At 36.7% G+C, this 24,819-nt stretch overlaps 1 protein-coding gene across 4 annotated transcripts in view; it reads right to left on the minus strand.

Annotated features, from left to right (window-relative positions):
* The window catches only part of erc2 (ELKS/RAB6-interacting/CAST family member 2), a 69,945-nt gene that overhangs the window by 42,205 nt on the left and 2,921 nt on the right, over positions 1-24,819 (minus strand). For 3 of the 4 annotated variants that reach the window (XM_065240829.1, XM_065240827.1, XM_065240826.1), the window contains exons 2-3: positions 22,961-23,716; positions 1,694-1,720 (exon numbers count right to left, since the gene is read on the minus strand). In XM_065240829.1, coding sequence (XP_065096901.1) covers positions 1,694-1,720; positions 22,961-23,614 — 681 coding nt within the window. In that variant the 5' untranslated portion in view covers positions 23,615-23,716. The remainder of the gene's footprint in view (positions 1-1,693; positions 1,721-22,960; positions 23,717-24,819) is intronic. The other variant, XM_065240828.1, reaches the window with a different exon arrangement.

Genomic DNA, 24,819 nt, shown 5'->3' on the forward strand with positions numbered 1-24,819 from the left:
AGAAGAATTGGGTTCAGTTAAATATCACACAGGCATGCTGTCTAGGTTACGAAAAGAAAGACTTGGCTACACCGCCTCTTAAAGAAACATAGAGCATATAAGGAAAAATGTTTTTTTTTCTTGATGATGTCTTTAAATAATGATCTGATCTATTGAACCTCTGTGAGGTAACACAGCACAACAGCAGAGTTTTAGATATATATATATATATATATATCAGTCCCATTCAAAATCAGACTATATTTTAGTGCTACTGTATAAAATGTACAAGCCAAAATCTTATAAGCTTAGCCCATATTAGTGAAGTTTCTCCAAAAATATCAAAACTGAATACTTCAAACTGAAGTACTTTGAAATACATCCGACTAGCAAATAATGATGGAGAATGAAAGAAAATCAGCTCAAACCAGCCAAATAAAATGCTGTAATGTCATATCCGTATATTTCTTGAAACTGGTCAGTTTAGCTTCAATGCTTAGATTTGAGAATTTTTTTTGAAAAGCCTTTAGACCAGCAGTGCCCAAACTTTTTCCTACTAAGGGCCAAAAATCAAACCTGACTTAAGTCCGAAAATAAAGGCCATGGTCCGAAAATAAATGTTACTGTGTTATATTAAAATTTAAGTTGCCTTGATTGTCCTAATTTATAATTTTCTAATATAAAAAAAATAAATAAGCAAACATTACTCTGTTTATGCATAACTTATGCAGTTTTATTTTCAAAGGTAATGCACAAAAAAAATGTTACTTTAACTCCTTGCATTTAACTCATTCACCGCCATTGACGAGTTATCTCGTCAATTATGAGTTAATATTTAACTAATAAATATGCCTTTCTGGACGAATTTCAAAGTGAAAGTGTAATACCGCTTTTATCCACTAGATGGCGCCAAACCGAATTTATCAAAACGGAAGTTAAAAAGATTTAATGATTTATTTTAACTGCCTTTATGTTTGATAGTCATTCTGAGTCTGATCTCTAACATAAATTCCTTTATAAAAACGCAATTTTTTAAGCTTTTTGCTCAAAATGTTGTATTTTTGAAGAGAAATAGCCATATTTCAGTGGTTAAATTAAGTGGAAAAAGTAAATATATAATGAAACGTTTTTTCCCCATTTTGTTTGTTTGTTTGTTTGTTTATTGTTTGTTTGAAAGCAGAAGGTGTGTTCTTTATTTGGATATAATTTGTATGTTTATATATTTATAGAAGATAATTTTTCCTGCAAGGAATTTTGTGAAACTTTTGTTAAAATCACAAAAATGCAGGTGGGCAACTTTTCTCAAAAAGGCAGGCGGTGAATGAGTTAATTTAAATTTACATTTTTGTAATGTGCAAATAAAACAAAAAAAGTTACATTATAGAAAATGTTTAATTAAAAAATATGAACATCTGCGTCAATTATGTTTATAGATTTTCCTTATCTTATGTCACATACATGCAATGATGGGCCAAATTAGTTTGGGCACCTCTGCTTCAGAGGAACACTAAAAATGCCTCCAAAGCCAAGGCTACTGTTGCATTTTACATAGATCAGATCAGATCAATAGATAAAAACAACACCCAAGGGAACCCATGACATCAAAATCCAGGGATCAAAGAATGTGGTTGTGTTACGATTATGGAAACACTTCACGCTGAGCGTGTGATACCATGTTCTGCACACGCCAATAGTGGCAAACATGACAACAAACCTTTGTTCTCCTGGCGTCCATCAGGTGCTGCATGATTGCGGTGTGCAACAAAACAGAAAAAAATGAAAAGCATCAAAACAACACAGGAAAATATGAACTAAGCAATGGCAGAAAGTAAAAATTGACTCTGTTATGCAAATTATTTGAATAATAATGAGACATATATAAGAATAATTTGATATTTTGCATGCAGAATACTGTAAGTGCATATGTCATAAGTGGATAAAATATCAAATTGATGGATACTGCCCACCAGTGACAGCTGGGGTACATTTTTAACCATTTTCTAACAGTGCATAAACACCTAAAGAGAGGGCAAAAAGACCTTCAAACACACATACACTGTGTGATTAATTCATTTGCAAACATGGTGTTGTAGTACATAGTCATGACCACCAGGGTGCATTGTTGTTTGCAGACAAGGTTGAGATGGCTTCTGCCAGCATCTCTTAGTTCCAGATCAATGGGCACTGTCTTATATAAGAAATGCTGTTTTTTGGGGGGGGCTGGAGCTGAGCACTTCTGCCAATTATGTATTCTGAACATCTGAACATACAGAGACTCATTCACACAGACATCATACACACATACTCATCCATGCATATGTAAACTACTAAATCAAAAACAAAATTATTTCTGCATGTTTCGCATTCATCACCTGCATTCGTAATGCTCCTGTTAAAAACACTAGAGCAAAACATGTGACGTGTATGGCACATGAATATTACCCTAAAAGCCTATTTTATGATCATCAAAGGGGCCATATCATGGAAATCTGACTTTTTCTATGTTTAAGTGCTATAAGTGGGACCCCAGTGCTTCTATCAACATAGAAAATGTGAAAAGGATCAACCCAGTCACTTAGTTTTGGTTAACCATTCTCTGGAAGCATGTGAAAAATGGGTCATTGAAATTTGGCTCTCCTTGTGATGTCAGAAGGGGATAATACCGCCCCTTAATCTGCACTATCCACCCACAAAACTGCCATTTAGTGCAGAGATCAACTAATTTGCATATTAAAGAACACACCCTAAACGGCCCGTTTTGGTCAATTGTCAATTGTAGCATGCTATAATAAATTATCTATATGATATTTTAAGCTTAATCTTCACATACTTTCTTGATTTTGGTGTGTAATATATATTGCTTAACAAGCTACATGAATATTCAAACAATATATAAAAATATATGGTTACAATATACCGATTAGATAGATCAAAGTTTAAACATTGAATCTGGCAGATGCAGCATGAAGTTAAAACAACTTGGTTATGCAAGTCAATTCAACCTACTATTTGAGGTTTTGGAGTGTGATCAGTTGACATAACTTATAAAAACAAATGGAAATTGTTTAACTTAATTTGTTAAGTTAAAGTAACCAAAAACATTCATGTTGATTTGTTATCATTTTACAGTGCAGTAAATAAAATGTGCCAGATGTGGCTATTTGTACCTTTTTGGCTGCTAATAGTCTTCTCTGTCTAAGCTCATTAACTTTAAAAGATTTGAATGTAGCTTTAGATGTTCATTTGCCTTTACCGCAGGCACATTAGTAAATTAATTTAAACTACTTAAACACGCACATTCACGCACGACTGCAAACGCACACAAAATCAAAAACATCCGATCATTCATCACAAAATACCTAAATACAAAAGAAACACGCTCAGATACGCACAATAAACACAAGATGCATGTAATATATATATATATATATAAAACATTAAACATTAAAATAAACTATTTCTACAGCTCTGTTTGCTTTCGCCTTTTTGCATTTGGCAAACGCTTTCATTCAGAGTAAGTTTATTGCATGGTGCATTACGGCTATAAATTGTATTAGTTTGTGTTTCTTACCCGGTAGATAAAAGGGTCAAAAAAGTCTATAGCTGTCACTGGGGCACTACCCTTACAAAAAGTACAGTTTTGCATCAAAAGAGATCATATTAGTACCTTTAAAGGAACTATTTGGTACCAAATAATGCATATTAGTACCTCAAAGGTACATTGGTGCCAAATATCTGCACCTAATTGGTACATAATAAAACCCTTTAAAGGGTACTGCCCCAATACTGCCCCCATTTTGTGACCATTTTTCGGACAATTTAGGAATCGAACCCATGACTTTTGTGCTGCAAACACAATGCTCAACCAATTAAGCTACAGGAGCATAGCTATAGTTGGTATTTCCTTCATTCACGAAGTGCAGTGGAGACCCACTGTTTATAGGTCTCTTTTTTAATTCATCATCCTCTGCCTTTCTCTTCCATGTTGATCAATAATCTGTCTCGGCTGGCCAGGAATTTGAGGAAACGGTCCAATTATTCCATTTGCATAATTACAATGGGTCGAAAGACCCGTGGGTCATGAAACAATGGCAGGGATTTATCCACATTTCTTACGTCCGAAGCTAGTATGCGTGGGAATTTTTCTAGCATTTGAGAAAGTGAGCTTTGGGATAATTTAGCTGAATCATTCAGAAGTGTTTAACTTCTTATGTTGTGTGTATGTGTGTGTGTGTTTAGCTCTCAAACCCACTGATGCATAGACAGGCATGAATATGTATTATACGGCATTGGCTGATAAAGGGAGCTGTAGCGTCACTCGGAAAAGAGCTGGCAGTGAGAAAATTCCACAAGCATCCGAGAAACAGCCTTGTATGACTTCCTCTCATCCTCATTACTCATCACCCCCCATTACTATCACAAATGTCTCAACATACGTCCATTGGTCGTTTTTGGATGAATATCATTCCTCTACATGTAATGTTTGTGCACATTGGAAATATTCCTTTACAGCACCTTTAAAATGATTTCTTACTTAGCAGATCATTTCATACTCGCATTTAATGTGAGAAATATCTAAACATCTAAAGCTTATATACAAAAATTCATAAGCAGATGGCATTTTAACACAATGGTATCTTAATGTTTCCTTGCTGTCTCATTTCAGAACAGCAATGAATATCCTTTTTTATTATAAAAAAAAATGAATGATTTTTTTTAAATTGTGATGGACCAGAAATGTGAAGGAAGGAGAAAGAATAAATCTATTTATGTGGATGACTGGCCTTCTTTAAAAATCACATCAGATCCAAACACACATACCGTACACATTTAGCTAAGCAGATGCTGAAGATCAATAACCTGTAACAATCTGTGCTGGAGTAAGTGTAGTTAATGTTCATCCACACAAACACACACAGAGATACAATCACCTACCCAAACACAGACACAACCACCCAAAACACACACAGAAACACACACAACCTCCCGCCCAACAACCACACACACAATCACCCATCCAAACACACAGACATACACACAACCACTCGCCCAAACACTTATAGACAAACACGCAACCACCCAAGCACAAACGCACAGAGACATACACACATTCACTCGCCCAAACACACATAGACACACACAGAATCGCACACCCACAAACACACAACCACTCGTACAGTACATACACACATAGATTCAAACACAACCACCCACCCAAACACACAAAGACATACACACACAAACCCACTTAAACACAGACAGATACACACAATCACTCGCCCAAACACACACAGCCACACACAATCCCATATACACACACAACCTCCTGCCCAACAACCACACACACACAATCAACCACCTTAACACACAGACATAGACACAACCACACGCCCAAACACTTATAGACAAACACACAATCACCCAAGCAAACGCACAGAGACATACACACAATCACTCGTCCAAACACACATAGATTCAAACACAACCACCCACACAAATACATACACACACCCACCCGCTCAAACACAGACAGATACACACAATCACTCGCCCAAACACACACAGCCACACACAATCCCACACACACACACGCTGAAACACAGACAGATACACACAATCACTCGCCCAAACACACACAGACACACACAATCACACACACACACAACCAAAAAACAACACCCACCCAAACAAACACACAGACATGGACACAACCACTCGCCCAAACACTTAAAGACAAACACACAACCACCCAAGCAAACGCACAGAGACATACACACAATCACTCGTCCAAACACACATAGACAAACACAGAATCACGCACCCACAAACACACAACCACTAGTACATACACACATAGATTCAAACACAACCACCCACCCAAACACACAAAGACATACACACACAAGGCCACTTAAACACAGACAGATACACACAATCACTCGCCTAAACACACACAGCAACACACAATCCCATACACACACACAACCTTCCGCCCCACACAACCACACAGACATAGACACAACCACTCGCCTAAAACACTTATAGACAAACACACAACCACCCAAGCAAACACACAGAGACATACACACAATCACTCGTCCAAACACACATAGACACACACAGAATCACACACCCACAAACACACAACTACTCGTACATACACACATAGATTCAAACACAACCACCCACACAAAGACATACACACACACACACACACGGTCAAACACAGACAGATACACACAATCACTCGCCCAAACACACACAGCCACAAACAATCCCATACACACACACACACACACACACACACACACACACACACACAACCACCCACCCAAACAAACACAGAGACATAGACACAACCACTCGCCCAAACACTTATAGACAAACACACAACCACCCAAGCAAACGCACAGAGACAAACACACATTCACTCGCCCAAACACACATAGATTCAAACACAACCACCCACACAAATACATACACACACCCACCCGCTCAAACACAGACACATACACACAATCACTTGCTCAAACACACACAGTCACACACAATCCCACACACACACGCTGAAACACAGACAGATACACACAATCACTCGCCCAAACACACACAGCCACACACAATCCCACACACACACACACACGCTGAAACACAGACAGATACACACAATCACTCGCCCAAACACACCCAGCCACACACAATCCCACACACACACACGCTGAAACACAGACAGATACACACAATCACTCGCCCAAACACACACAGCCACACACAATCCCACACACACACACACGCTCAAACACATACAGATACACACAAACACCCACCCAAACACACAGACACATAGACACACACACATGATCATTTGCCCAAACACACACACAACACACACCCAAACACACATAACCGCTCACCCAACACACATAGACACACACACAATCACTCGCCCAAACACACACAGCCACACACAATCCCATACACACACACACACACACACAACCACTCGCCCAAACACTTATATACAAACACACAACCACCCAAGCAAACGCACAGATACATACACACATTCACTCGTCCAAAACACACATAGATTCAAACACAACCACCCACAAAAATACATACACACCCACCCGCTCAAACACAGACAGATACACACACGATCATTTGCCCAAACACACACATAACACACACCCAAACACACACAACCGCCCACCCAACACACATAGACACACACACAATCACTCGCCCAAACACACACAGACACAAACATAACAACAGCCCAACAACCAGAGACACACACAAAATCACCCACACAAACAAACACAGCCACACACAATCCCATAATCACACACTAAACCATACAGTATTTGCAAACAAACACAGACACAAACAGGCACACACACACACACACACACACACACACACACACACACACAAAACCACCTGCACAAACAGACACACACAATCACCTACCCAAACACACAAAGACACCCCCTTAAACACACAACCATCTTCCCAAATACACACAGACAGACACACACAGCCACCCCCCATAAACACCCAACCATCTGATTAACACACACAGACACAAACACTCACCTCAAAACAAGCAGACACAAACACAACAACCCACCCAACAACCACAGACACACAAAATCACCCACCCAAACACACACATATGATCATGTTCCCATTAAAGGTGGTTTTATTCCCAGGAAACACACATACTGGTAAAATATAAATCAAATGATTAGTTTGAATGCACTGTACTGTAGGTCGCCTTGGATAAAAGCGTCTGCCAAATCCATAAATGTAAATGACAGACAATCACACAGTCTTGCATTCATAAAAATGTGTCTAGAAAGCAACATTTGTTCTCTCTTTCAATTCTTGTACATCTGTCATGATTGGTTTGCTAATCTGTCCCCTGACTCCCTTCAGACAGTATATGCGTCTGCAAACAAATCCACCGCTTATTAGCGTTCTCTATGCATTTTAACCAAATTCACTTACTGTACAGTGCATTACTGTAAAAGGTATGCATTTCTATCAGCATGCACGTTCTCTCGGTTCGAACACAAGACCTTTCGCACAGCTAATGCAATGCTATACCATTGAGTTATACAGGAGCTTACAATGGATACCATCAAGTACCCCTACAATCCTTTAGTTAGGGTATGGAGTGTATTACCAGAGGGTTATACTGTAATAAGATGATGTCCAATTTACTTTGTGAGTTTTCTTGTATAATTAGCATTTAATCTGACATGTTATGCTATTATAAATCATCTGGAGAATAATCTAACATCATACAACTAGAACATTAGCATTTAAATGAATATGCTGATTTCAAACAGTGTTAGTGAGCTCTAATTCAGAAATTACTCAAAACCAAGAGGTTTGTAGACGCTTGTGGGTCTTTGCATTTGTTTAGCATGCAGTCCTTCTCCAAACTCAACCATGCAATGCCTAGAAGAAGTTAAACCAACCCGAAACTCCTCAGTCTGTCACACAGCGTAATCTTATGAGAACATGCCTGACAAAAAAGTGACAGGATTCGATGCCTGATGTTTTATTTTTACCGTAGCGATGGCAGAATTGCAAGGAACTAAAATAAACCGATAGCATCACCATGGTATCAAGAAAAAATCATAGTTATTACCATGATGCCTGTCCAAAAACAGGGTTATTATCATTGCACTGTGTCGTAATAACATTCAACATAATATAGCACTGCTTTAACTTATCTATTTTCATATCTTCATCCTTAAAGGGGACAGATCATGAAAATCAGACTTTTTCCATGTTTAAGTGCTATAATTGAGTGATTCTCGCGAAATTAGACTTATGGGGTGTCATGAAACATTTTGATAAAAAAAGTAAATGCAAAGTAAGAGTATCAAAATAAGAAGCATACAGTTACAAACATCTCTTTATGTACTATTTTGCACAAGATTTCAAATGACATCATACAAACCAATTTAGTTTTTTCCAAATTTATGGGGAAAATTTTCATTACCGCAACGTGTCCACGACTCGATTTGGGTTCTGTGACATGGAAATATTTATAATTAAAAAATAAAAAAAATAAAAAGCTTCAGTGCATGTTATACTATAATTATTTACAGTAAAGAAACATGTGGTGTTTGGTGATCATTGGTAAATGTATAGACAATAATAAGGAATATAAATGTGTCCAAGACCAATTTTCTCATCCTCCGCAACAATTTTCAATCACTGTTTAAGCGCTCATTTTCAAAAAAAAAAAATAGTTGGAAGGGACATAATTGACTGTGACACTCAAGATGGCTACCATAAGCAGTTCTTATTTTTTCTCTCCAGATAAATGTTGAAATGTTGCTTGTCATAGTACCTAGACAACTTTTTTGTTCTCATTACCGAAACATGAGTTTGTAAATGCATATATTTTATGTAATATCATGTTGCGGTTATTTTTGATAATGATAATCTAAAAAAATGTAAATAATTCTATAGGAAATATTTTTTAAATCCTCTAAAAATAATGGTTATAGTAAGTGCAGACCATAATCTTGGCTTCAAGGGCTTTTCAAAAAAATCTGATGCTGGACGCCTAAATCTGGATTTTGTGAAAATCACCCAATTGGGTCCCCAGTGCTGGTATCAACCTAGAAAATGTGAAAAAGAACAACCCAGTAACTTAGTTTTGGTAAACCATTCTCTGCAAGCATATGAACAAAATACACTGAAAAAAATGATTAATTGAATTTAATAATTTTTTTTAAGGTAAGTGGTTGCAATCCATTTATTTAAGCTACATTTAAACAAAAAAGATTAGTAAAGTAAAATAAAATATAAAACTTTTGTTTAAATGTAGCTTAAATAAATTTATTGCAACCACTTACCTTAAAAAAATTGATTAAATTCAATGAATCATTTTTTTTCAGTGTAGGTAATTGAAATGTGGCTCCCCTTTGTGATGTCAGAAGGGGATAATACCGCCCCGGCACTATCCAACCACGGCACTGTCATGTAGTGTAGAGATCAACTCATTTGCATTTAAAAGGACACACCCACAATCGGCACATTTTTGCCTACACCTACAAATTGGCAATCAATTAAAGGAATATTCCATTTTCTTAAAAGAAAAATCCAGATAATTTACTCACCACCATGTCATCCAAAATGTTGATGTCTTTCTTTGATCAGTTGAGAAGAAATTATGTTTTTTGAGGAAAACATTGCAGGATTTTTCTCATTTTAATGGACTTTAAAAGACACCAACATTTAATACTTAATTCAACACTTAACAGTTTTTTTCAACGGAGTTTAAAAGGGCTATAAACAATCCCAAACTAGGCATAAGGGTCTTATCTAGCAAAACGATTGTCATTTTTGACAATAAAAATAACAAATATACACTTTTAAACCACCACTTCTCGTTAAGATCCGGTCGTCATGCGCTAGCGTGACCCCACGCAATACGTCATCACGTCAAGAGGTCACAGAGGACGAACGCGAAACTCCGCCCCAGTGTTTACAAATGTGTTGAAAGAGGACCGTTCCTACGTTGTTGTATGTCAACTGATACTAATTAATGTCTTTGTGGCAATTTATTGTTTACAATGGTCCACAAATGTGCGTTTTATATATGTAACACGTGACCTCTCTACGTCACTACACATTTACGTTAGGTCGCGCTGGACCGGACCTAAACGAAAAGTTGTGCTTTAAAAGTGTATATTTTTTATTTTTCTTGTCAAAAATGGCAATCGTTTTGCTAGTTAAGACCCTTAGGCCTCGTTTGGGATTGTTTATAGTCCTTTGAAACTCCGTTGAAAAAAACTGTTAAGTGTTGAGTTAAGTATTAATTGTTGGTGTCTATTAAAGTCCATTAAAATGAGAAAAATCCTGCAATGTTTTCCTCAAAAAACATAATTTCATCTCGACTGAACAAAGAAAGACATAAACATTTTGGATGACATTGTGGTGAGTAAATTATCTGGATTTTTCTTTTAAGAAAATTGAATATTCCTTTAACATCTTAAAAATGTCTTGTGAAAAGTCCCCTTTAAAGCCAAAAAGTGCTAAACCTTTTAGAAAATATATCTTTTTTTAAAAATGATTCATGGTCCATAAAATTTTTCAAAAGCTGTAACCAACCCAGCATCGGGGACGAATACGACTCAAAAACCAATGTAGATTATTTATTTTAACACATTTAACTGACTTTCTAAATCTGTTTTTCCATTAGCTTGCCCAGTCATGCTGAAACATGCTAAATCATAACTCCTCATGTTTAACCCTTGTGTGGTGTTCATATTTCTGTTACTTAGACAATGTTTGTGGGTCTAGTGGACCCAGAGCATTATTAGTATCTTAAACCAATGCAGTCATACAAATTTATGTATTACTGTTTACAGATGATTACTTTAGCCTCATTGCAAGTAATATAGACAGAATTTATGGTTAATATTTGTCATTTACCACTGATATAGGACTATTTATAGATTAAAGTGCTATTCGTTTTTGTGATAATATGAAATAAGAGAAGAAAATTCTATTCTCCCCCAGATGTTTATCTAAAATAAGTATTTTCATAACTTTTTTATCTCAAATAAGTTTTTCATCACTTTGATGTTTAATCCTTTGAACTTAGTTTGAAATTGTACACATTTGTGTCCATCTACACAGCACAAGCCTCATCTGAAAAGATGCGGTATCATAACACATTATCCACACTGAACACATAACCTGTTCATGTCAGCCTACACAATACATAAGAAGCAGATTTTTACTGTGTAGCTGTGTTGCATATGCATTTCTTGCATTTTATAGACGTATACTGTGTCTTCCTGTCCATCTTATGTCCACACACACTGCAGTACAATGTGTTGCTTTTGGCTACAACCTAAAATGATGAAAATGGTTGGATATGAAATATTACTTTCCCTATTTCTCACTCTCTCTCACACACTCATACACACACAAACACACACACCATAGGTTTTGTGGTAACTTGTGGTTTTACAAATAGTAATCAATACACCAGTTTACCATGATTACCACACTTTTACTATAATACAACCATGGTTATTTTTTGTAAGGGATATAATGGTAAAATGTAGAATGGTTCCTGTTAGACAAAAGGTAAAGTGTTTGGGACAGTGGGGGCAGACAAGTGTTCATGCATGATATATAACATGTTGTATCCTTGCGATGTTACAGCAAGTGCCGAAGGACAAAACTCTGACATGCATCCATCACATATGTACAAACATATTTACAAACACACTCATGCACTCACAGGAGTCACAGATAAGTGAAAAACAGAGTTACATAGCATATTGAAATTTCACTCTCTTATTACCTCCGGGTCCAGTGGACCCGAACACCACATATGTAATATAAATGTGTAGGGGGGTGTACAGTGTACAGTCATTATAAAGTTGTTTATTTTTATGTTCTTTATAGAAAATGAGCCAAGGCCAATGAATCTGAGGTTGAAACAACAATTAATTGCATAATTTTTCTTTTAGTAAACATTAAAAACGGGTCCCACAGACCCGAACACCACACAAGGGTTAAACACAGACCATCAAATCTTGTTACTGTACAAATCAAAAACAAGTCACCCCCCACTAATCCTTCTTGTATTGGCTTTCTATCAGGCCCTCGAGGGGCTGAGAAATTGAGAGAGCTGAGCGAGGAGCAGAAAAAGGGAGTGAAAGAAATAAAGGAAAAGTGAAACACACACACTTGAGCTCTTAAAGCAGCTGAAGTAGCCCGAGGACAATCTCTCTCACCTCTACATCTACACACCTCGATCAGTACTACTGAGAACTCATTCATCAAAGCTTAACTATTAACATCAAGACAAGAGGATCGTACAGTACTGTATATAGACCAGGTTCAGGTCCTTTTTCTTTGGATCAATACCAATTTTTCTCAAGCCACTGATCAGATCACAATTTGTAAGACTTACAGAAAAAAGGTCATTTTCCATACATATCTTTTTTATGGAAAATTCAATTTGTTTATCGGCTAAACCTATTTAACTGTAAAACCTTAGTGCACGAAAGAGATGACGACAACTGCAAAGACTGTGAGGTTTTCTGCACTCACATTGCATTGTGGGATATAGAGCACACTGTTGAAAATTACAGTATTACAGTATTACTCCCAGCTGTTTGCCAATAACTTACTGTAAATTTAACTGTATGTTATTTACTGGCAACAGTTTGTTCAAAGTTAAATTAAGTCAATTAAAAGACAACATTTGCATGAAAAAAAAAATGTGTTCCTGATGAGTTTTTATGTTAATCTGTAGTGCCGCGATTATCCACTAGATACCCAATTTATTAAAAAAACGGAAGCAAAAAAATTATTTAGAAATTTTAAACTCCATGTATGTTTTGATAATCGTTCTGAATCTGATCTCTAACAAAATTCCTTCACAAAAAATGCAATTATTTCAGGGTTTTGCTAAAAATATATATATTTTTTAAGATATTTAGGAGTTTTTTAAGCGGAGAAAAAAATATAGCTAGGATGAAACTTTTTTCCTCTTTGGTTTGTTTGTTTATTATTTGTTTGAAAGCAGAAAGTCTGTTCTTTCATTTGTTAGATTTGTATGTTTATATATTTTTAGAAGAAAAAAAATATATAAGAAAAAAAAAAAATTCTGGAAGGCATTTCGTGAAACTTGTGAAAAAAAAATGCTGGCGGGCAACTTTTCAAAAAAGGATGCCAGGGAATAAGTTAAACATTTTACAGAATAAAACTAAAATAACAGCCTCATGCAAAGCATTCTGAGAACCAAAATCTGAAGGAAAAAAACAGAAAAAGGTTGATGAGGATTTCCGGTTACCAGAATGCTTTGCATAATTCTGTTATTTTATAGTTTTATTCTGCAAAGACAAAGACTTGTTAATGTTTAATGTTCATGTAACTTTTAACAAACTGTTGCCATTAAATAACATCAATTTGAATCTACAGTAAGTTACTGGAAACAGCTGCAAACCTACAGCTATTTTTTACAGTGTATATTTCTTAGATGTGAAAAAAACTCACAATCAAATTTTTATGATTTACTGTTTTTACATAAACTCATCCTACATTCTGTGAAAATATAACCTTGATATCTTTAAAGAGCACCTATTGTCCGATTCACATTTTTACATTTCCTTTGGTGTGTAAGTGTGTACTAGTGCATGTTAACGATATGCAAAAGGTACAAACTCCAAAGTAAAACGATGACGCGAGTTATCGTCTCCAACGCAAATCTCTTTTCTTGAACTACAACAAACACACAGATTATAGGCAATAGTTTCTTACTGGGATTAGCTTCTGTTAGCATTGCATTGTGACCGAATCTTTCAAACATGGTATGGAGCGTCACATTTCCTGCTGACATCAGAGGTATTCAGGCAAATCACCACGTACAGATTAGCTGGCCAATCAGGGACACAGAGCTTTTTAAATCCGTGCGTTTCAGGAAGAAAGTGAAATCTGGAGCTACAAAAATGTATGGTATGCGAAAAATTATGTGTTTTTTAACCATAAATCACGCAAATGCATTGTATTATACCAAATACACAAAATAACGTTGTTTTTAGCAATATGTGCACTTTAATATTGTCTAAGGTCATGTCAAAAATTGAAATCAATAAGTAAATTCAAACTTTGATGCTCCTAATCTCATTACTAAATTATGAAACTTTATCCTGGATTTCTCAGATAGGATCACATTTAGGTAAATGCAGTAAATCACTTTTATTTCACTACTGCAGAAAATGTGCACATCTCCATAATGCATTCTTTCAAAAATAGTACATCACTCGCCAGTTACAAATCAATACAACAGTTGATCATCACAGACTCTCTTTGATCATCACATCGGCCCACCTATCGCCTGCTTACGTCCATGCTCGCAACAGGAACATTTGGTCCGGAGGCAAGGTGTAAAAATGAGACGCTTCTAACTTCTGAGTGCTTGCTTGATGCTAATTGTGTCTGGTCACCGCTGCTGTATAAACCCTGCATGATGTGTCTCCCTTGTCGGGCTTGTTTCTTCAGCACAAACAAGTTTGTCCTTGATATTGTATTGTGGGGTATATAGGTCGACTGCCACTTAAGCGTAGTGCCCACTACAAGACAAAAGCCGTGTACATGTTTAATTGCATATGACCTGTGAAGTACGACCTCAATGCCTAATACAGAAACCATTTCTAATTGGCTTTTTAAACAAGTGTGGGTCACTCTCCTGCCCCTGTTATTCTGTTTATAGTGTCTGGAATGGTCACAAATTAAGGTGAGATTTCTCAAGACACCCATTATAGTGAGACCTGTCGGGAAATAGGGACATTTTAGGTTTCATTCCCCTTAAAAATGGTTCACTTTATCTTTTAGTTGATCCCTAACAACTCTTTAATTTACAGATCTTATTGGCACAACTAGGACACATATATCTACTAAATTAGAGGGCTTTCACAATGACAATTTGGTTTGAAATGGGGTTCGCATGAAGAATTAGTGATGCTGTCGTTCAGACAGGGAGCACAACAGGGTACCGAACCCGAGAGAACCTAAACAAGATGGCCTGAGTTTGGTTACCCTGAAACTGGGCCGCAATTCATATGAATATGATTAGTTTAGTTTCCACAACGTACATTTAGTTTTGCGATGCACATATGCGCAGCTGTCGCTTGCTTTGCTGTGCATAATAACACCAAAATATTGAAATGCATAATCCACAGAAAACATGATGAGTCTCGTTGTGTTTTCCACCCTTTTCTATGCGACGGTCTTGTGCCTAAAAAGAACGGTATTTCTGAAATAGTTTTCTTTAGCCTGAATTAGATTTAATTACATCAGAAGAATATGTATTAGCTGTGTATTTCAGTATGATACTTACATACCTAAATGATTTAAAAAAATATCTTATAAAAATAGCATTTCCCTAGGGGACTAATATATTGAAAGAAATATCGCCATCGCAACACTCAATAGCAGAATCGCATTTCATATTTTCTCAATACCGTGCAGCACTAATCCTAAATGCATGTTTCTTTATGTTTATATACATTCTTATATGTGCACACTCCCAGCGACTGTCAATAAGACCTGTTTCTTTAAATTTGGACATTACACTGCAAAAAATGATTTTCAAGAAAAAAGTTCTTAGTATTTTTGTCTTGTTTTCAGTAAAAATATCTAAACATTCTTAAATCAGGATGCATTTTCTTGATGAGCAAAATGACTTAAGAAAATAAGAAAATTAAACGCTTAATTCAAGAAAAATTTGCTTACCCCATTTGCAGTGTTTTTGCTTGTTTTATGCACAAAATCAATTATATGTATTGTCTAAAAACTAGACTGATTTTTTTTAGGTAATTTTTTAAATAAAGCTTTTACACTGCAAAAAATGATTTTCAAGAAAAAAATTCTTAGTATTTTTGTCTTGTTTTCAGTAAAATATAAAAGAATTCTTAAATTTAGATGCTTTTTCTTGATGAGCAAAATGAACCAAGAAAATAAGTCTAGTTTTTAGACCAAAAATATCAAATTTAAGTGATTTTGTGCAAAAAACAAGCAAAAAACATCTTCCAATGGGGTAAGTGAATTTTTCTTGAATTTTTCTTCAATTTAGTGTTTAAGAAAAATGTTCAAGATTTTTATGCTTACCCCATTGGATTTTTTGTTTTATGCACAAAATCACTTAAATTTGATATTTTTGCTCTAAAAACTAGACTTATTTTCTTGGGTCATTTTGCTCATCAAGAAAAAGCATCTTAATGTAAGTATTTGTAGATATTTTTACTGAAAACAAGACAAAAATATTAGAACTTTTTTCTTGAAAATCTTTTTTTGAAGTGTAGGAGGCTTTCCTATTCTTGTTGTCCTAATAACACTTATAAACAAATGAGTAACCGTCCTCTCAGTAACTGATGAAAGACGGTTGAAGTAAACTCCATGCTTTTCTCCCATTGATAGTCACTCATTCTGCCGGAAAAAATGAACGAGATCGATTCACTTTGATGCTATGTGTCCTTGTAATGTTTACGGGGCATTTGAAAGACAAATACTTTCCATTCAAATGCACAAAATATTCCATCATATGCTTGCAACTACGTCAAGTGCTTTATAAAGACTTGTGTATGTCTTATCTTGTTACTTTCTATCTCAGTAATTGTGTTACTACAGCACTGACACTGAATATGAACCTACAGCACACCTAATGTCCTTTCCTATTTCCAGTCTGCTGTCCACACACACACAAACACACACACACACACACACACACACACACACACACACACTCAGAGGTGTTGGCTGGAGCCAGGATAAGAGCATCCTAATTTAACCTTGAGGACTCAAAAAAGTGACAGTGTTCACAGAAAGGAGAAATGTATTCCCCCTTGTGCTCTCTGCTCACATACAGACAAATTGTCAGGGTATAGGCACATCTGATTTAGCGTATCCATTCTCATTTTTGTATTTCACAGTCTGCATTATAATGTGTTGTGCATCCAATATTTGCTCACTCAGCTTGAGAAAATTGTATATTTATGTAAACTAAATGCAGGTAATTTTCAAATAATTCAAAGGACCGGAGTCAGTTAACACGGTTACCAAAACATTGCTCTGGTGGGTATTTTAAAGGTGCAGTGTGTACATTTTAGAAGGAATTTTTGACAGCAATGCAATATAATATAGATAACTATATTATCAGTGGTGTATAAAGACCTTATATAATGAACTTTATTGTATTTATTACCTTAGAATGAGCCGTTTTATCTTCATACACTGTGGGTCCCCATAGATGTAAGCCGCCATTTTGCGCCATCATGTTGCCCTAAATGGACAAACTGTCACTACGTTGTCTCAGATGATGACATTTCTGTCCTGTGACGGCTATTGTAGCTACTCTATGTGCATTTGGTTCGAAAGAGAGGGGTGCAATTCACAACCTTACCACTAGATGCCACTAAATTCTACACATTGCACCTTTAAGACATTTGACAGGTTAGGTGTGCGTTTTACAGAAAATAATCAACATCAATGGAAAATTTCTCAACCCATCAAAATAAAGCATTTAACAGGCTCTTGGTATAAATTATGTTATTCTTCAACCGAACAAAATCTGAGTTATATTAAATAATACCCTGACTATTCCTTGCTTTATAATGCATCCATCCATCCATCATAAAAGTAATCCATATGATTCCATAAATGTCTTGTGAAGCAAACCGATAGGTTTGTGATAAAAAAAATCTTATTTTGAGTTTTTTAGCGATGGTAACAATGCATATATAATGTAAAGAGACAATAACAGCTCCAGGATTAAATATGGCGGCACATGAAAAAGGGTGACCATACGTGCCATTCTTCCCGGACGCACCCATGGCCAAGATTTCGGTGCGTCTTCCGGAAGTCGTATTTGTTGACTGCATACGTCATTCAGTTAAAACATAAGACATGCAATCGTAGTGTAATTCTTACCTTAAAATGTATTGGTTGCTTTTCTGTAATAATAATAATAATAATCCTCTATTACGTATGCGGTCGACAAATACGACTTTCGGAAGACGAACCCGAAATCCTGGCCAGGACCCGTCCGGGAAGAATGGCAGGTATGGTCACCCTACTTATGACTACTTATATGTGTCGTTGCAAAACACATATTCATGAGACATGCGAGAACCAAATAGTTTTATATATTGAAAATTGAACCCTGGCCAACGCATTGTAAAGCAGGATATGGTTTCATGTAACCCAACATCTTGGATGCTAAGGGGTGAGTAAATAATCATAAAATTTTCATTTTAGGGGTGTTATCCTTTAATCGTTTTATATGTAGATACTTTAATCTTAATGTGGCCCTGTATGGGAACTGAACTTCAGTTATTTAGCTGCCTACAGTACAACAGGTTCTCCTGCAATATTGCTGCATTTTGCGTCATTCATTCTTTCATCTGTTTTAATAAGAAACCAATTTACTGCTGATGAAAAGCCACCTACAGCTGCTAATTTCTGCATTTGTTTTACTACATCACTAAGCTCTTTGGACTTCTTTTAGGTTTAACTTTCATAAATGTCCTTGAGACTTGCAACCTGATTCCTTTAACTGCGTGTTTTATACAGAAAATGTGATTGTTATTTAAATGATTCACAGGCAGAAGCCAATTGTGAAGCTATTATGTTTTTAGTGTTTCTCATTCATTTAACTTCTGCAGCACAGAAACTGAATATTTAGGAAAACTGCGTAGTATAGCATAGCATAGCATAGTATCAAAATATTCAGGGCTATACATGTATGTATGTATGTATATTAAAAACATTAACTATTGTGGGGGATAATTAAACCGTTTCTGAGTATTGGCTCGTGGTTACGGCCCTGGTTATCACAGGGTTCCCACACCTTAGTTAACTTCAAATTCAAGGACCTTTCAAGGACTTTCCAGGTCCAATACCCTCAAATTCAAGGACTAAATGTGAGGACACATTTCAAGTGAGAGCAAGGTTACATCGTGTTACCTTTTAAGATACATTGTTACAGTTCCATTTTGAGGGAACTCACGCTGCGTCACTGCAGTGACACTTTGGGGACGCCTCCAGAGGTAAGTGCGTCTGAATGTGTTTATCAAATTCAACCAATGGTGAGGCTTAACGACAAAGACAGGGTGACACGGGAGCCAGTAAGTATATCGCTATATGAAATATTGCCAAAGACGGCGTTACAGGGACGCAGGAAGTATGGCAAGGAAGACGCAGCGTCTCGTTCCCTTCTCAGGGAAAAACAGTTACATATGTAACTCAAGACGTTTTCATTTGTCAAACACAACTGTGCAAAAAAGCATTTTGGTATGAATCAACATTCGCGAGAAGAAATAAGCATTTAAAGCGAACAGTTTAGCACGTGTGCTTACAAACTCTGGAATTTTATGATATTATCCTACACGACACAGGGAATAATATGGATCTTTTCCAGAAAACTTCTTGCATAAAATAGATTCAAGCACTTTCAATGACCTGTATCTATGTATGTATATTTTCAAAAACTCCCCAGGGCCTTGAATTTTTTCCCCCAGATTTACAAACTTTCAAGGATTTCAAGGACCTGTGGGAGTCATATTAAACCATTTTCCCATTAAATAATTTAGTTCATGTCTTAACGAATTAACTTACCTTGAATTAATATGTCACAGTGTTTATCTGGCCATCCAATCAGGACCGTTTGCTTTCAAAAATGTGTTTTAGTAAAAGCGACTTTGCCGTGTCTATTGAAAGAGTGCCACATCTGATTAGAAGATGAAATATTAATGATTCTAAGAGCCTCTTTCCAGAAGTGCCACAAAAAGACAAAGAGGACTGAAAGAGGAAATGAGCTGTGGTGAGACGTGAGGAGCGTGACAGTGGGTGGATGAAGAAGTGAAAGTGGGATTGTGCGTTGAATGAGAGCGGAGGAGAAAATGAGTAGAACGTAGCCCACAGATGACACCAAACCTGAAGGCAGTGAAAAACAATCTCGGCAATGCAAAATTATCATTACCCCTTAAGTAATCCTAACCTCAACTTTAAGGTGTGGAGAATTTTACTGATGACCTTCACTGAGCCTTTATTGAATTTAGTCCTCTTGTAACCAAATCTCTTATAAAATGTAAAGAGATGCCATGCAGTCTACTGTACTGCTGGTAACCGGCTGACTCATAAATGATTTGTAATGCTCTACAGGTCAATATCCTTTAAAAAGGTCCAAATATGTACCATTTAAGTACACATTTGGTACCTTTGAGGTACTAAAATGACTTCTTTTGGGAAGGTACCCCTCCCCAGGGACAGTTATGGCACTTTTCCATTGCATAGTACCCCATGGGTTGGGTCATGTCAGCTCAGTTTACTTTGGCTCGGTTAGCTTTTCCATCTCTCAGACCAATTAGTGATCAGCTCAGCTTAAAACCTCAACCAAGATGATACTAAAAAAGTATTGGGTACTATGTACTGTACCCAGTAAAAAAGCCCCCAAATGTAAGCTGACCCAACTCAACCCGTGGGGTGCTATGCAATGGAAAAAGTGCCATTAGGGAGCGTTTGTTGACCATTTCTTCTGACAGTGTTTACAACAGGCATTTTGCTTGAATCAACAACTTTTCCTTTAAAAACTCAACTTGATTTTGGGACTGTCATGTTACTTTAAAGAATAGATGTGATGTAGACTTAGGTTAAGGCTTGAAAGATATCTTGAAGGCAGAAAAATGCTGCCTACGCTCTACAAGAACAGTCATTATTGATGGATCATTGCTGTCTAGGTAGGCAGTTTACTAAAAAGACATATATCAAACCCACATGCCACAACTTACAGTACAATGCAAAGCATTTTATATAGCATATATATTTGGGGAAGCACAAAAAAATCACCCGCAGACAAATGTTCCACTTTCTAAGCCCCGTTCTTAAAAATAAAAGCCAGATAGCATTTTACAGACTGATGTTATAATTTTTTAGTTCCTTTGATGCCATAAAAAGGCTTTTAAAGTACTCTCTTTATAAAAAAAAACATCTACTGTATGATGGTGCATCACAAATCCCAGAAGACATTTCGATTTAACAGATGATACCTGGAGCAGTCGTTTCTGAACCTAAAATGCTACACACTACAGAAAACGACTTTCTTGGTTAGTATTTTTGTCTTATTTTTAGTACAAATATCTATTATTCTTAAATCAAGATGCAGTTTCTTGACAAGCAAAATGGCCTAAGAAAATAAGTCTAGTTTTTAGACAAAAACAAATCAAATTTAAGGGAATTTGTGTTTAAAACAAGCAAAAAAAAAGAAGCAAGAAAATGTTTCTTGAATTTTTCTTGAATGAAGTATTTATTTATTTATTATTATATATATTTTTTTTTTTTTGCTTGTTTTATGCACAAATTGTTGGTCTAAAAAATAGACTTATTTTCTTAGTTTATTTTGCTCATCAAGGAAATTCATCTTGATTTAAGCAATAACCACACTGCAAAAAAGTTCTTGTTTTTGGTAAAAATATCTTAAAATTCTTAAATGGGGATGCATTTTCTTGATGAGACAAAATATATAAAATTTTAGTAAACTGGTCCTTAAAACAAACAAAACAAAAACATTTTTCAAAACAATTTTTTCTTGAATTATGTTTAAAAAAAAAAAATTCTTACCATACACTGCAAAAAATGATTTTTCAAGAAAAGAAATTCTTAGTATTTTTGTCTTGTTTTCAGTAAAAATATCAAAAAATTCTTAAATTAAGATGCTTTTTCTTGATGAGGAAAACGACTGAAGAAAATAAGTCTAGTTTTAGACAAAAAAACACATTTAAGTGATTTTGCGCATAAAACAAGCAAAAAAATCTGGCAATGGGGTAAGCAAAAAAATCTTGAACATTTTTATTAAAAACTATATTCAAGAAAAATGCGAGAAAAATTTCCTTACCCCATTGACAGATTTTTTTGCTCGTTTTATGCACAAAATCACTTAAATTTGATATTTTTGGTCCAAAAACTAGACTTATTTTCTTGGGTCGTTTTGCTCATCAAGAAAAAGCATCTTAATGTAAGAATTTTTTGATATTTTTACTGAAAACAAGACAAAAATACTAAGAATTTTTTTTCTTGAAAATCATTTTTTGCAGTGCATTGGGCAGTTTTTTTTTATGCACAAATTTTGTCTAAAAACTAGACTTATTTATAAATATATAAAACAATCAAAAAAATCTGCCAATGGGGTAAGCAAAAAAAAATTTCTTTAACACTAAATAAAATTAAATTTTATATTTTTGGTCTAAAAGTAGACTTATTTTATTGGATCGTTTTGCTCATTAAGAAAAGCATCTTAATTAAATTTTTAGACAAGACAAAAATACTAAGAATTTTTTTTCTTGAAAATCATTTTTTGCAGTGTAACCATATAAAGATCTTCAGTTCATTATACCCTTTATGTGAAACTAGAAAGTAAGGTAACCATCCTAACCTGATTCTCCTCGTGGGTCACTCGCATCTGCTCCTTTAGTATGGAGGTGCGCGCCGCCTCCTCTTTTCTCATCACCCGTTCTTTCTTCAGCTCTGGGCTCCAGAAGCTCTTGATGCTGTTGGTTGAAGATCCCAGCTTGCTGTCTTTCAGATCTAGTTCTCTTCGAAGGAGTTCATTTTCTCTTTGCATGTCCCGGAGCTGTGCCTGCATCTCTAAAAGTTCACCCCCACCACCCCTGACCGCTTGTCGCAGCAGAGCAGACGGCGTCCCCTGGTGGTGGAGCATAGACAGCGAGCCCAAATCGCCATAGGACAACAAGTCAGCATGTGGAAGCCCGGCAGTGGCAATATTAGGGGTGCTACCCATGGCGGTGACCCGGCCGCCATACATGGCACGGCTCGCGGCCCGACCGAGCGTCATGGTGCCTTTAGGGTAAGTAGCTGTGAAACCTACGCCTTCATGGTCGCTCAAGTACATAGGGCCGGACGTAGCGTAGGCAGCATTGAGGGACTGGATGTTCTCCATAGATAATGTCTTTCCACTCGAACTTCCGGTGTTGGCCCGACGGTGGCCGAGCCTCGGGGAACGGGGCAGCCGTGGGGAGCGCGCTGGGCTGCCCTCGATGTGGCTGACGGCACGCGCGCTGCCGTACATCTCCTAAGGGATTGCTAAACCAAGAGCCCAGCTTCTTTAGGAGGGGCGTGATGCACTGTGAAATCTGCCCCCTTGCCGACTGACAAGGGCATTTACGGCATCCTGAGAAGAGAAGAACAGGAGCTGTAATTTGAAGCTGAACACTCAATTTTATTCGCTTACCATGTAACATTTCTTTTATTTGCAATAGTTTAAATCTACACATGAAATACATACTTCAGATACACATATCAGAAAATATAAGACACAAGTCATTTTATTCTAACTTCCTACATTTTTTTTTCAGTAAGACCAAGTCCAAGGAACATTAACACAAATGTCTGTTCTTCAGAAAGATGAGTCAAAATGAAAAGTGGCCCGCAGTTTCTCAGAGGTGTGGACCACTTGCTGCTTGCAGGGATGACGCTGATGCTGTGGAGAGGGTTGCTATGGTAACAGTGACTGAGCTGATGAAAGAGAGCGCACCTGTTTTCATTCGTATGACCAAGCATTGAAGATGTGTGGGCATTCATGGGTGCGAGAGAGAAAGAGAGAGTGTATGTGTGTGGGAAATGTACATTTATGCTGACATTTAGAGAGGGTACTGCAGATGGCAGCTTCATCTGTGCACTTCCTTGCCAGAGAGAGGACATGTCCAGCACTATCGAAAACCCTTCATCTTTATGGCCAAATTCCATTCCTAGCTTACCATACTGTCACACATCGCACAATGCTATAAGTTGGTGTGGACGGTTGCCAAGGTGTTGCTATGCAGATGCTAGCCAAAATCGTGTGAGCACTCACTTCCCATTAAAAGGCTTGGCCAGGTCCCTTAATTCCAGTGAAAGCCAATCTTAATGCTACAGCATGCAGTGACATTTTAAAGAATTATGTGCGTCCGGTTTGAAAAAGAGTTTGGGGAGGGCCTTTTCTGTTCCAACATCACAATGATTTTGTGCACAAAGTGAGACCCATAAAAAATGATTTACAGATTCTGGTGTAAAAGAGCCTGATTGGACTCCACAAAACCCAGACCTGAACCTTGCCAGGTGCTTTACGGTACATTCACACAGGATGGAAGCGTTAGCGCTTGAAAGAAGGCTTGTCTGAAGCGTGGCCAACAGCCAATCACAATGGCCGCAACACATGCTCTGGTCTTCCATAAACGTATGGCTGGCTCTGCCTAGGTTATTTGCATAAGGCGATCTGATTGGCTGATGCACGCA

Source organism: Paramisgurnus dabryanus, chromosome 14, assembly GCF_030506205.2.
Source record: "Paramisgurnus dabryanus chromosome 14, PD_genome_1.1, whole genome shotgun sequence".
Lineage (NCBI taxonomy): Eukaryota > Metazoa > Chordata > Actinopteri > Cypriniformes > Cobitidae > Paramisgurnus > Paramisgurnus dabryanus.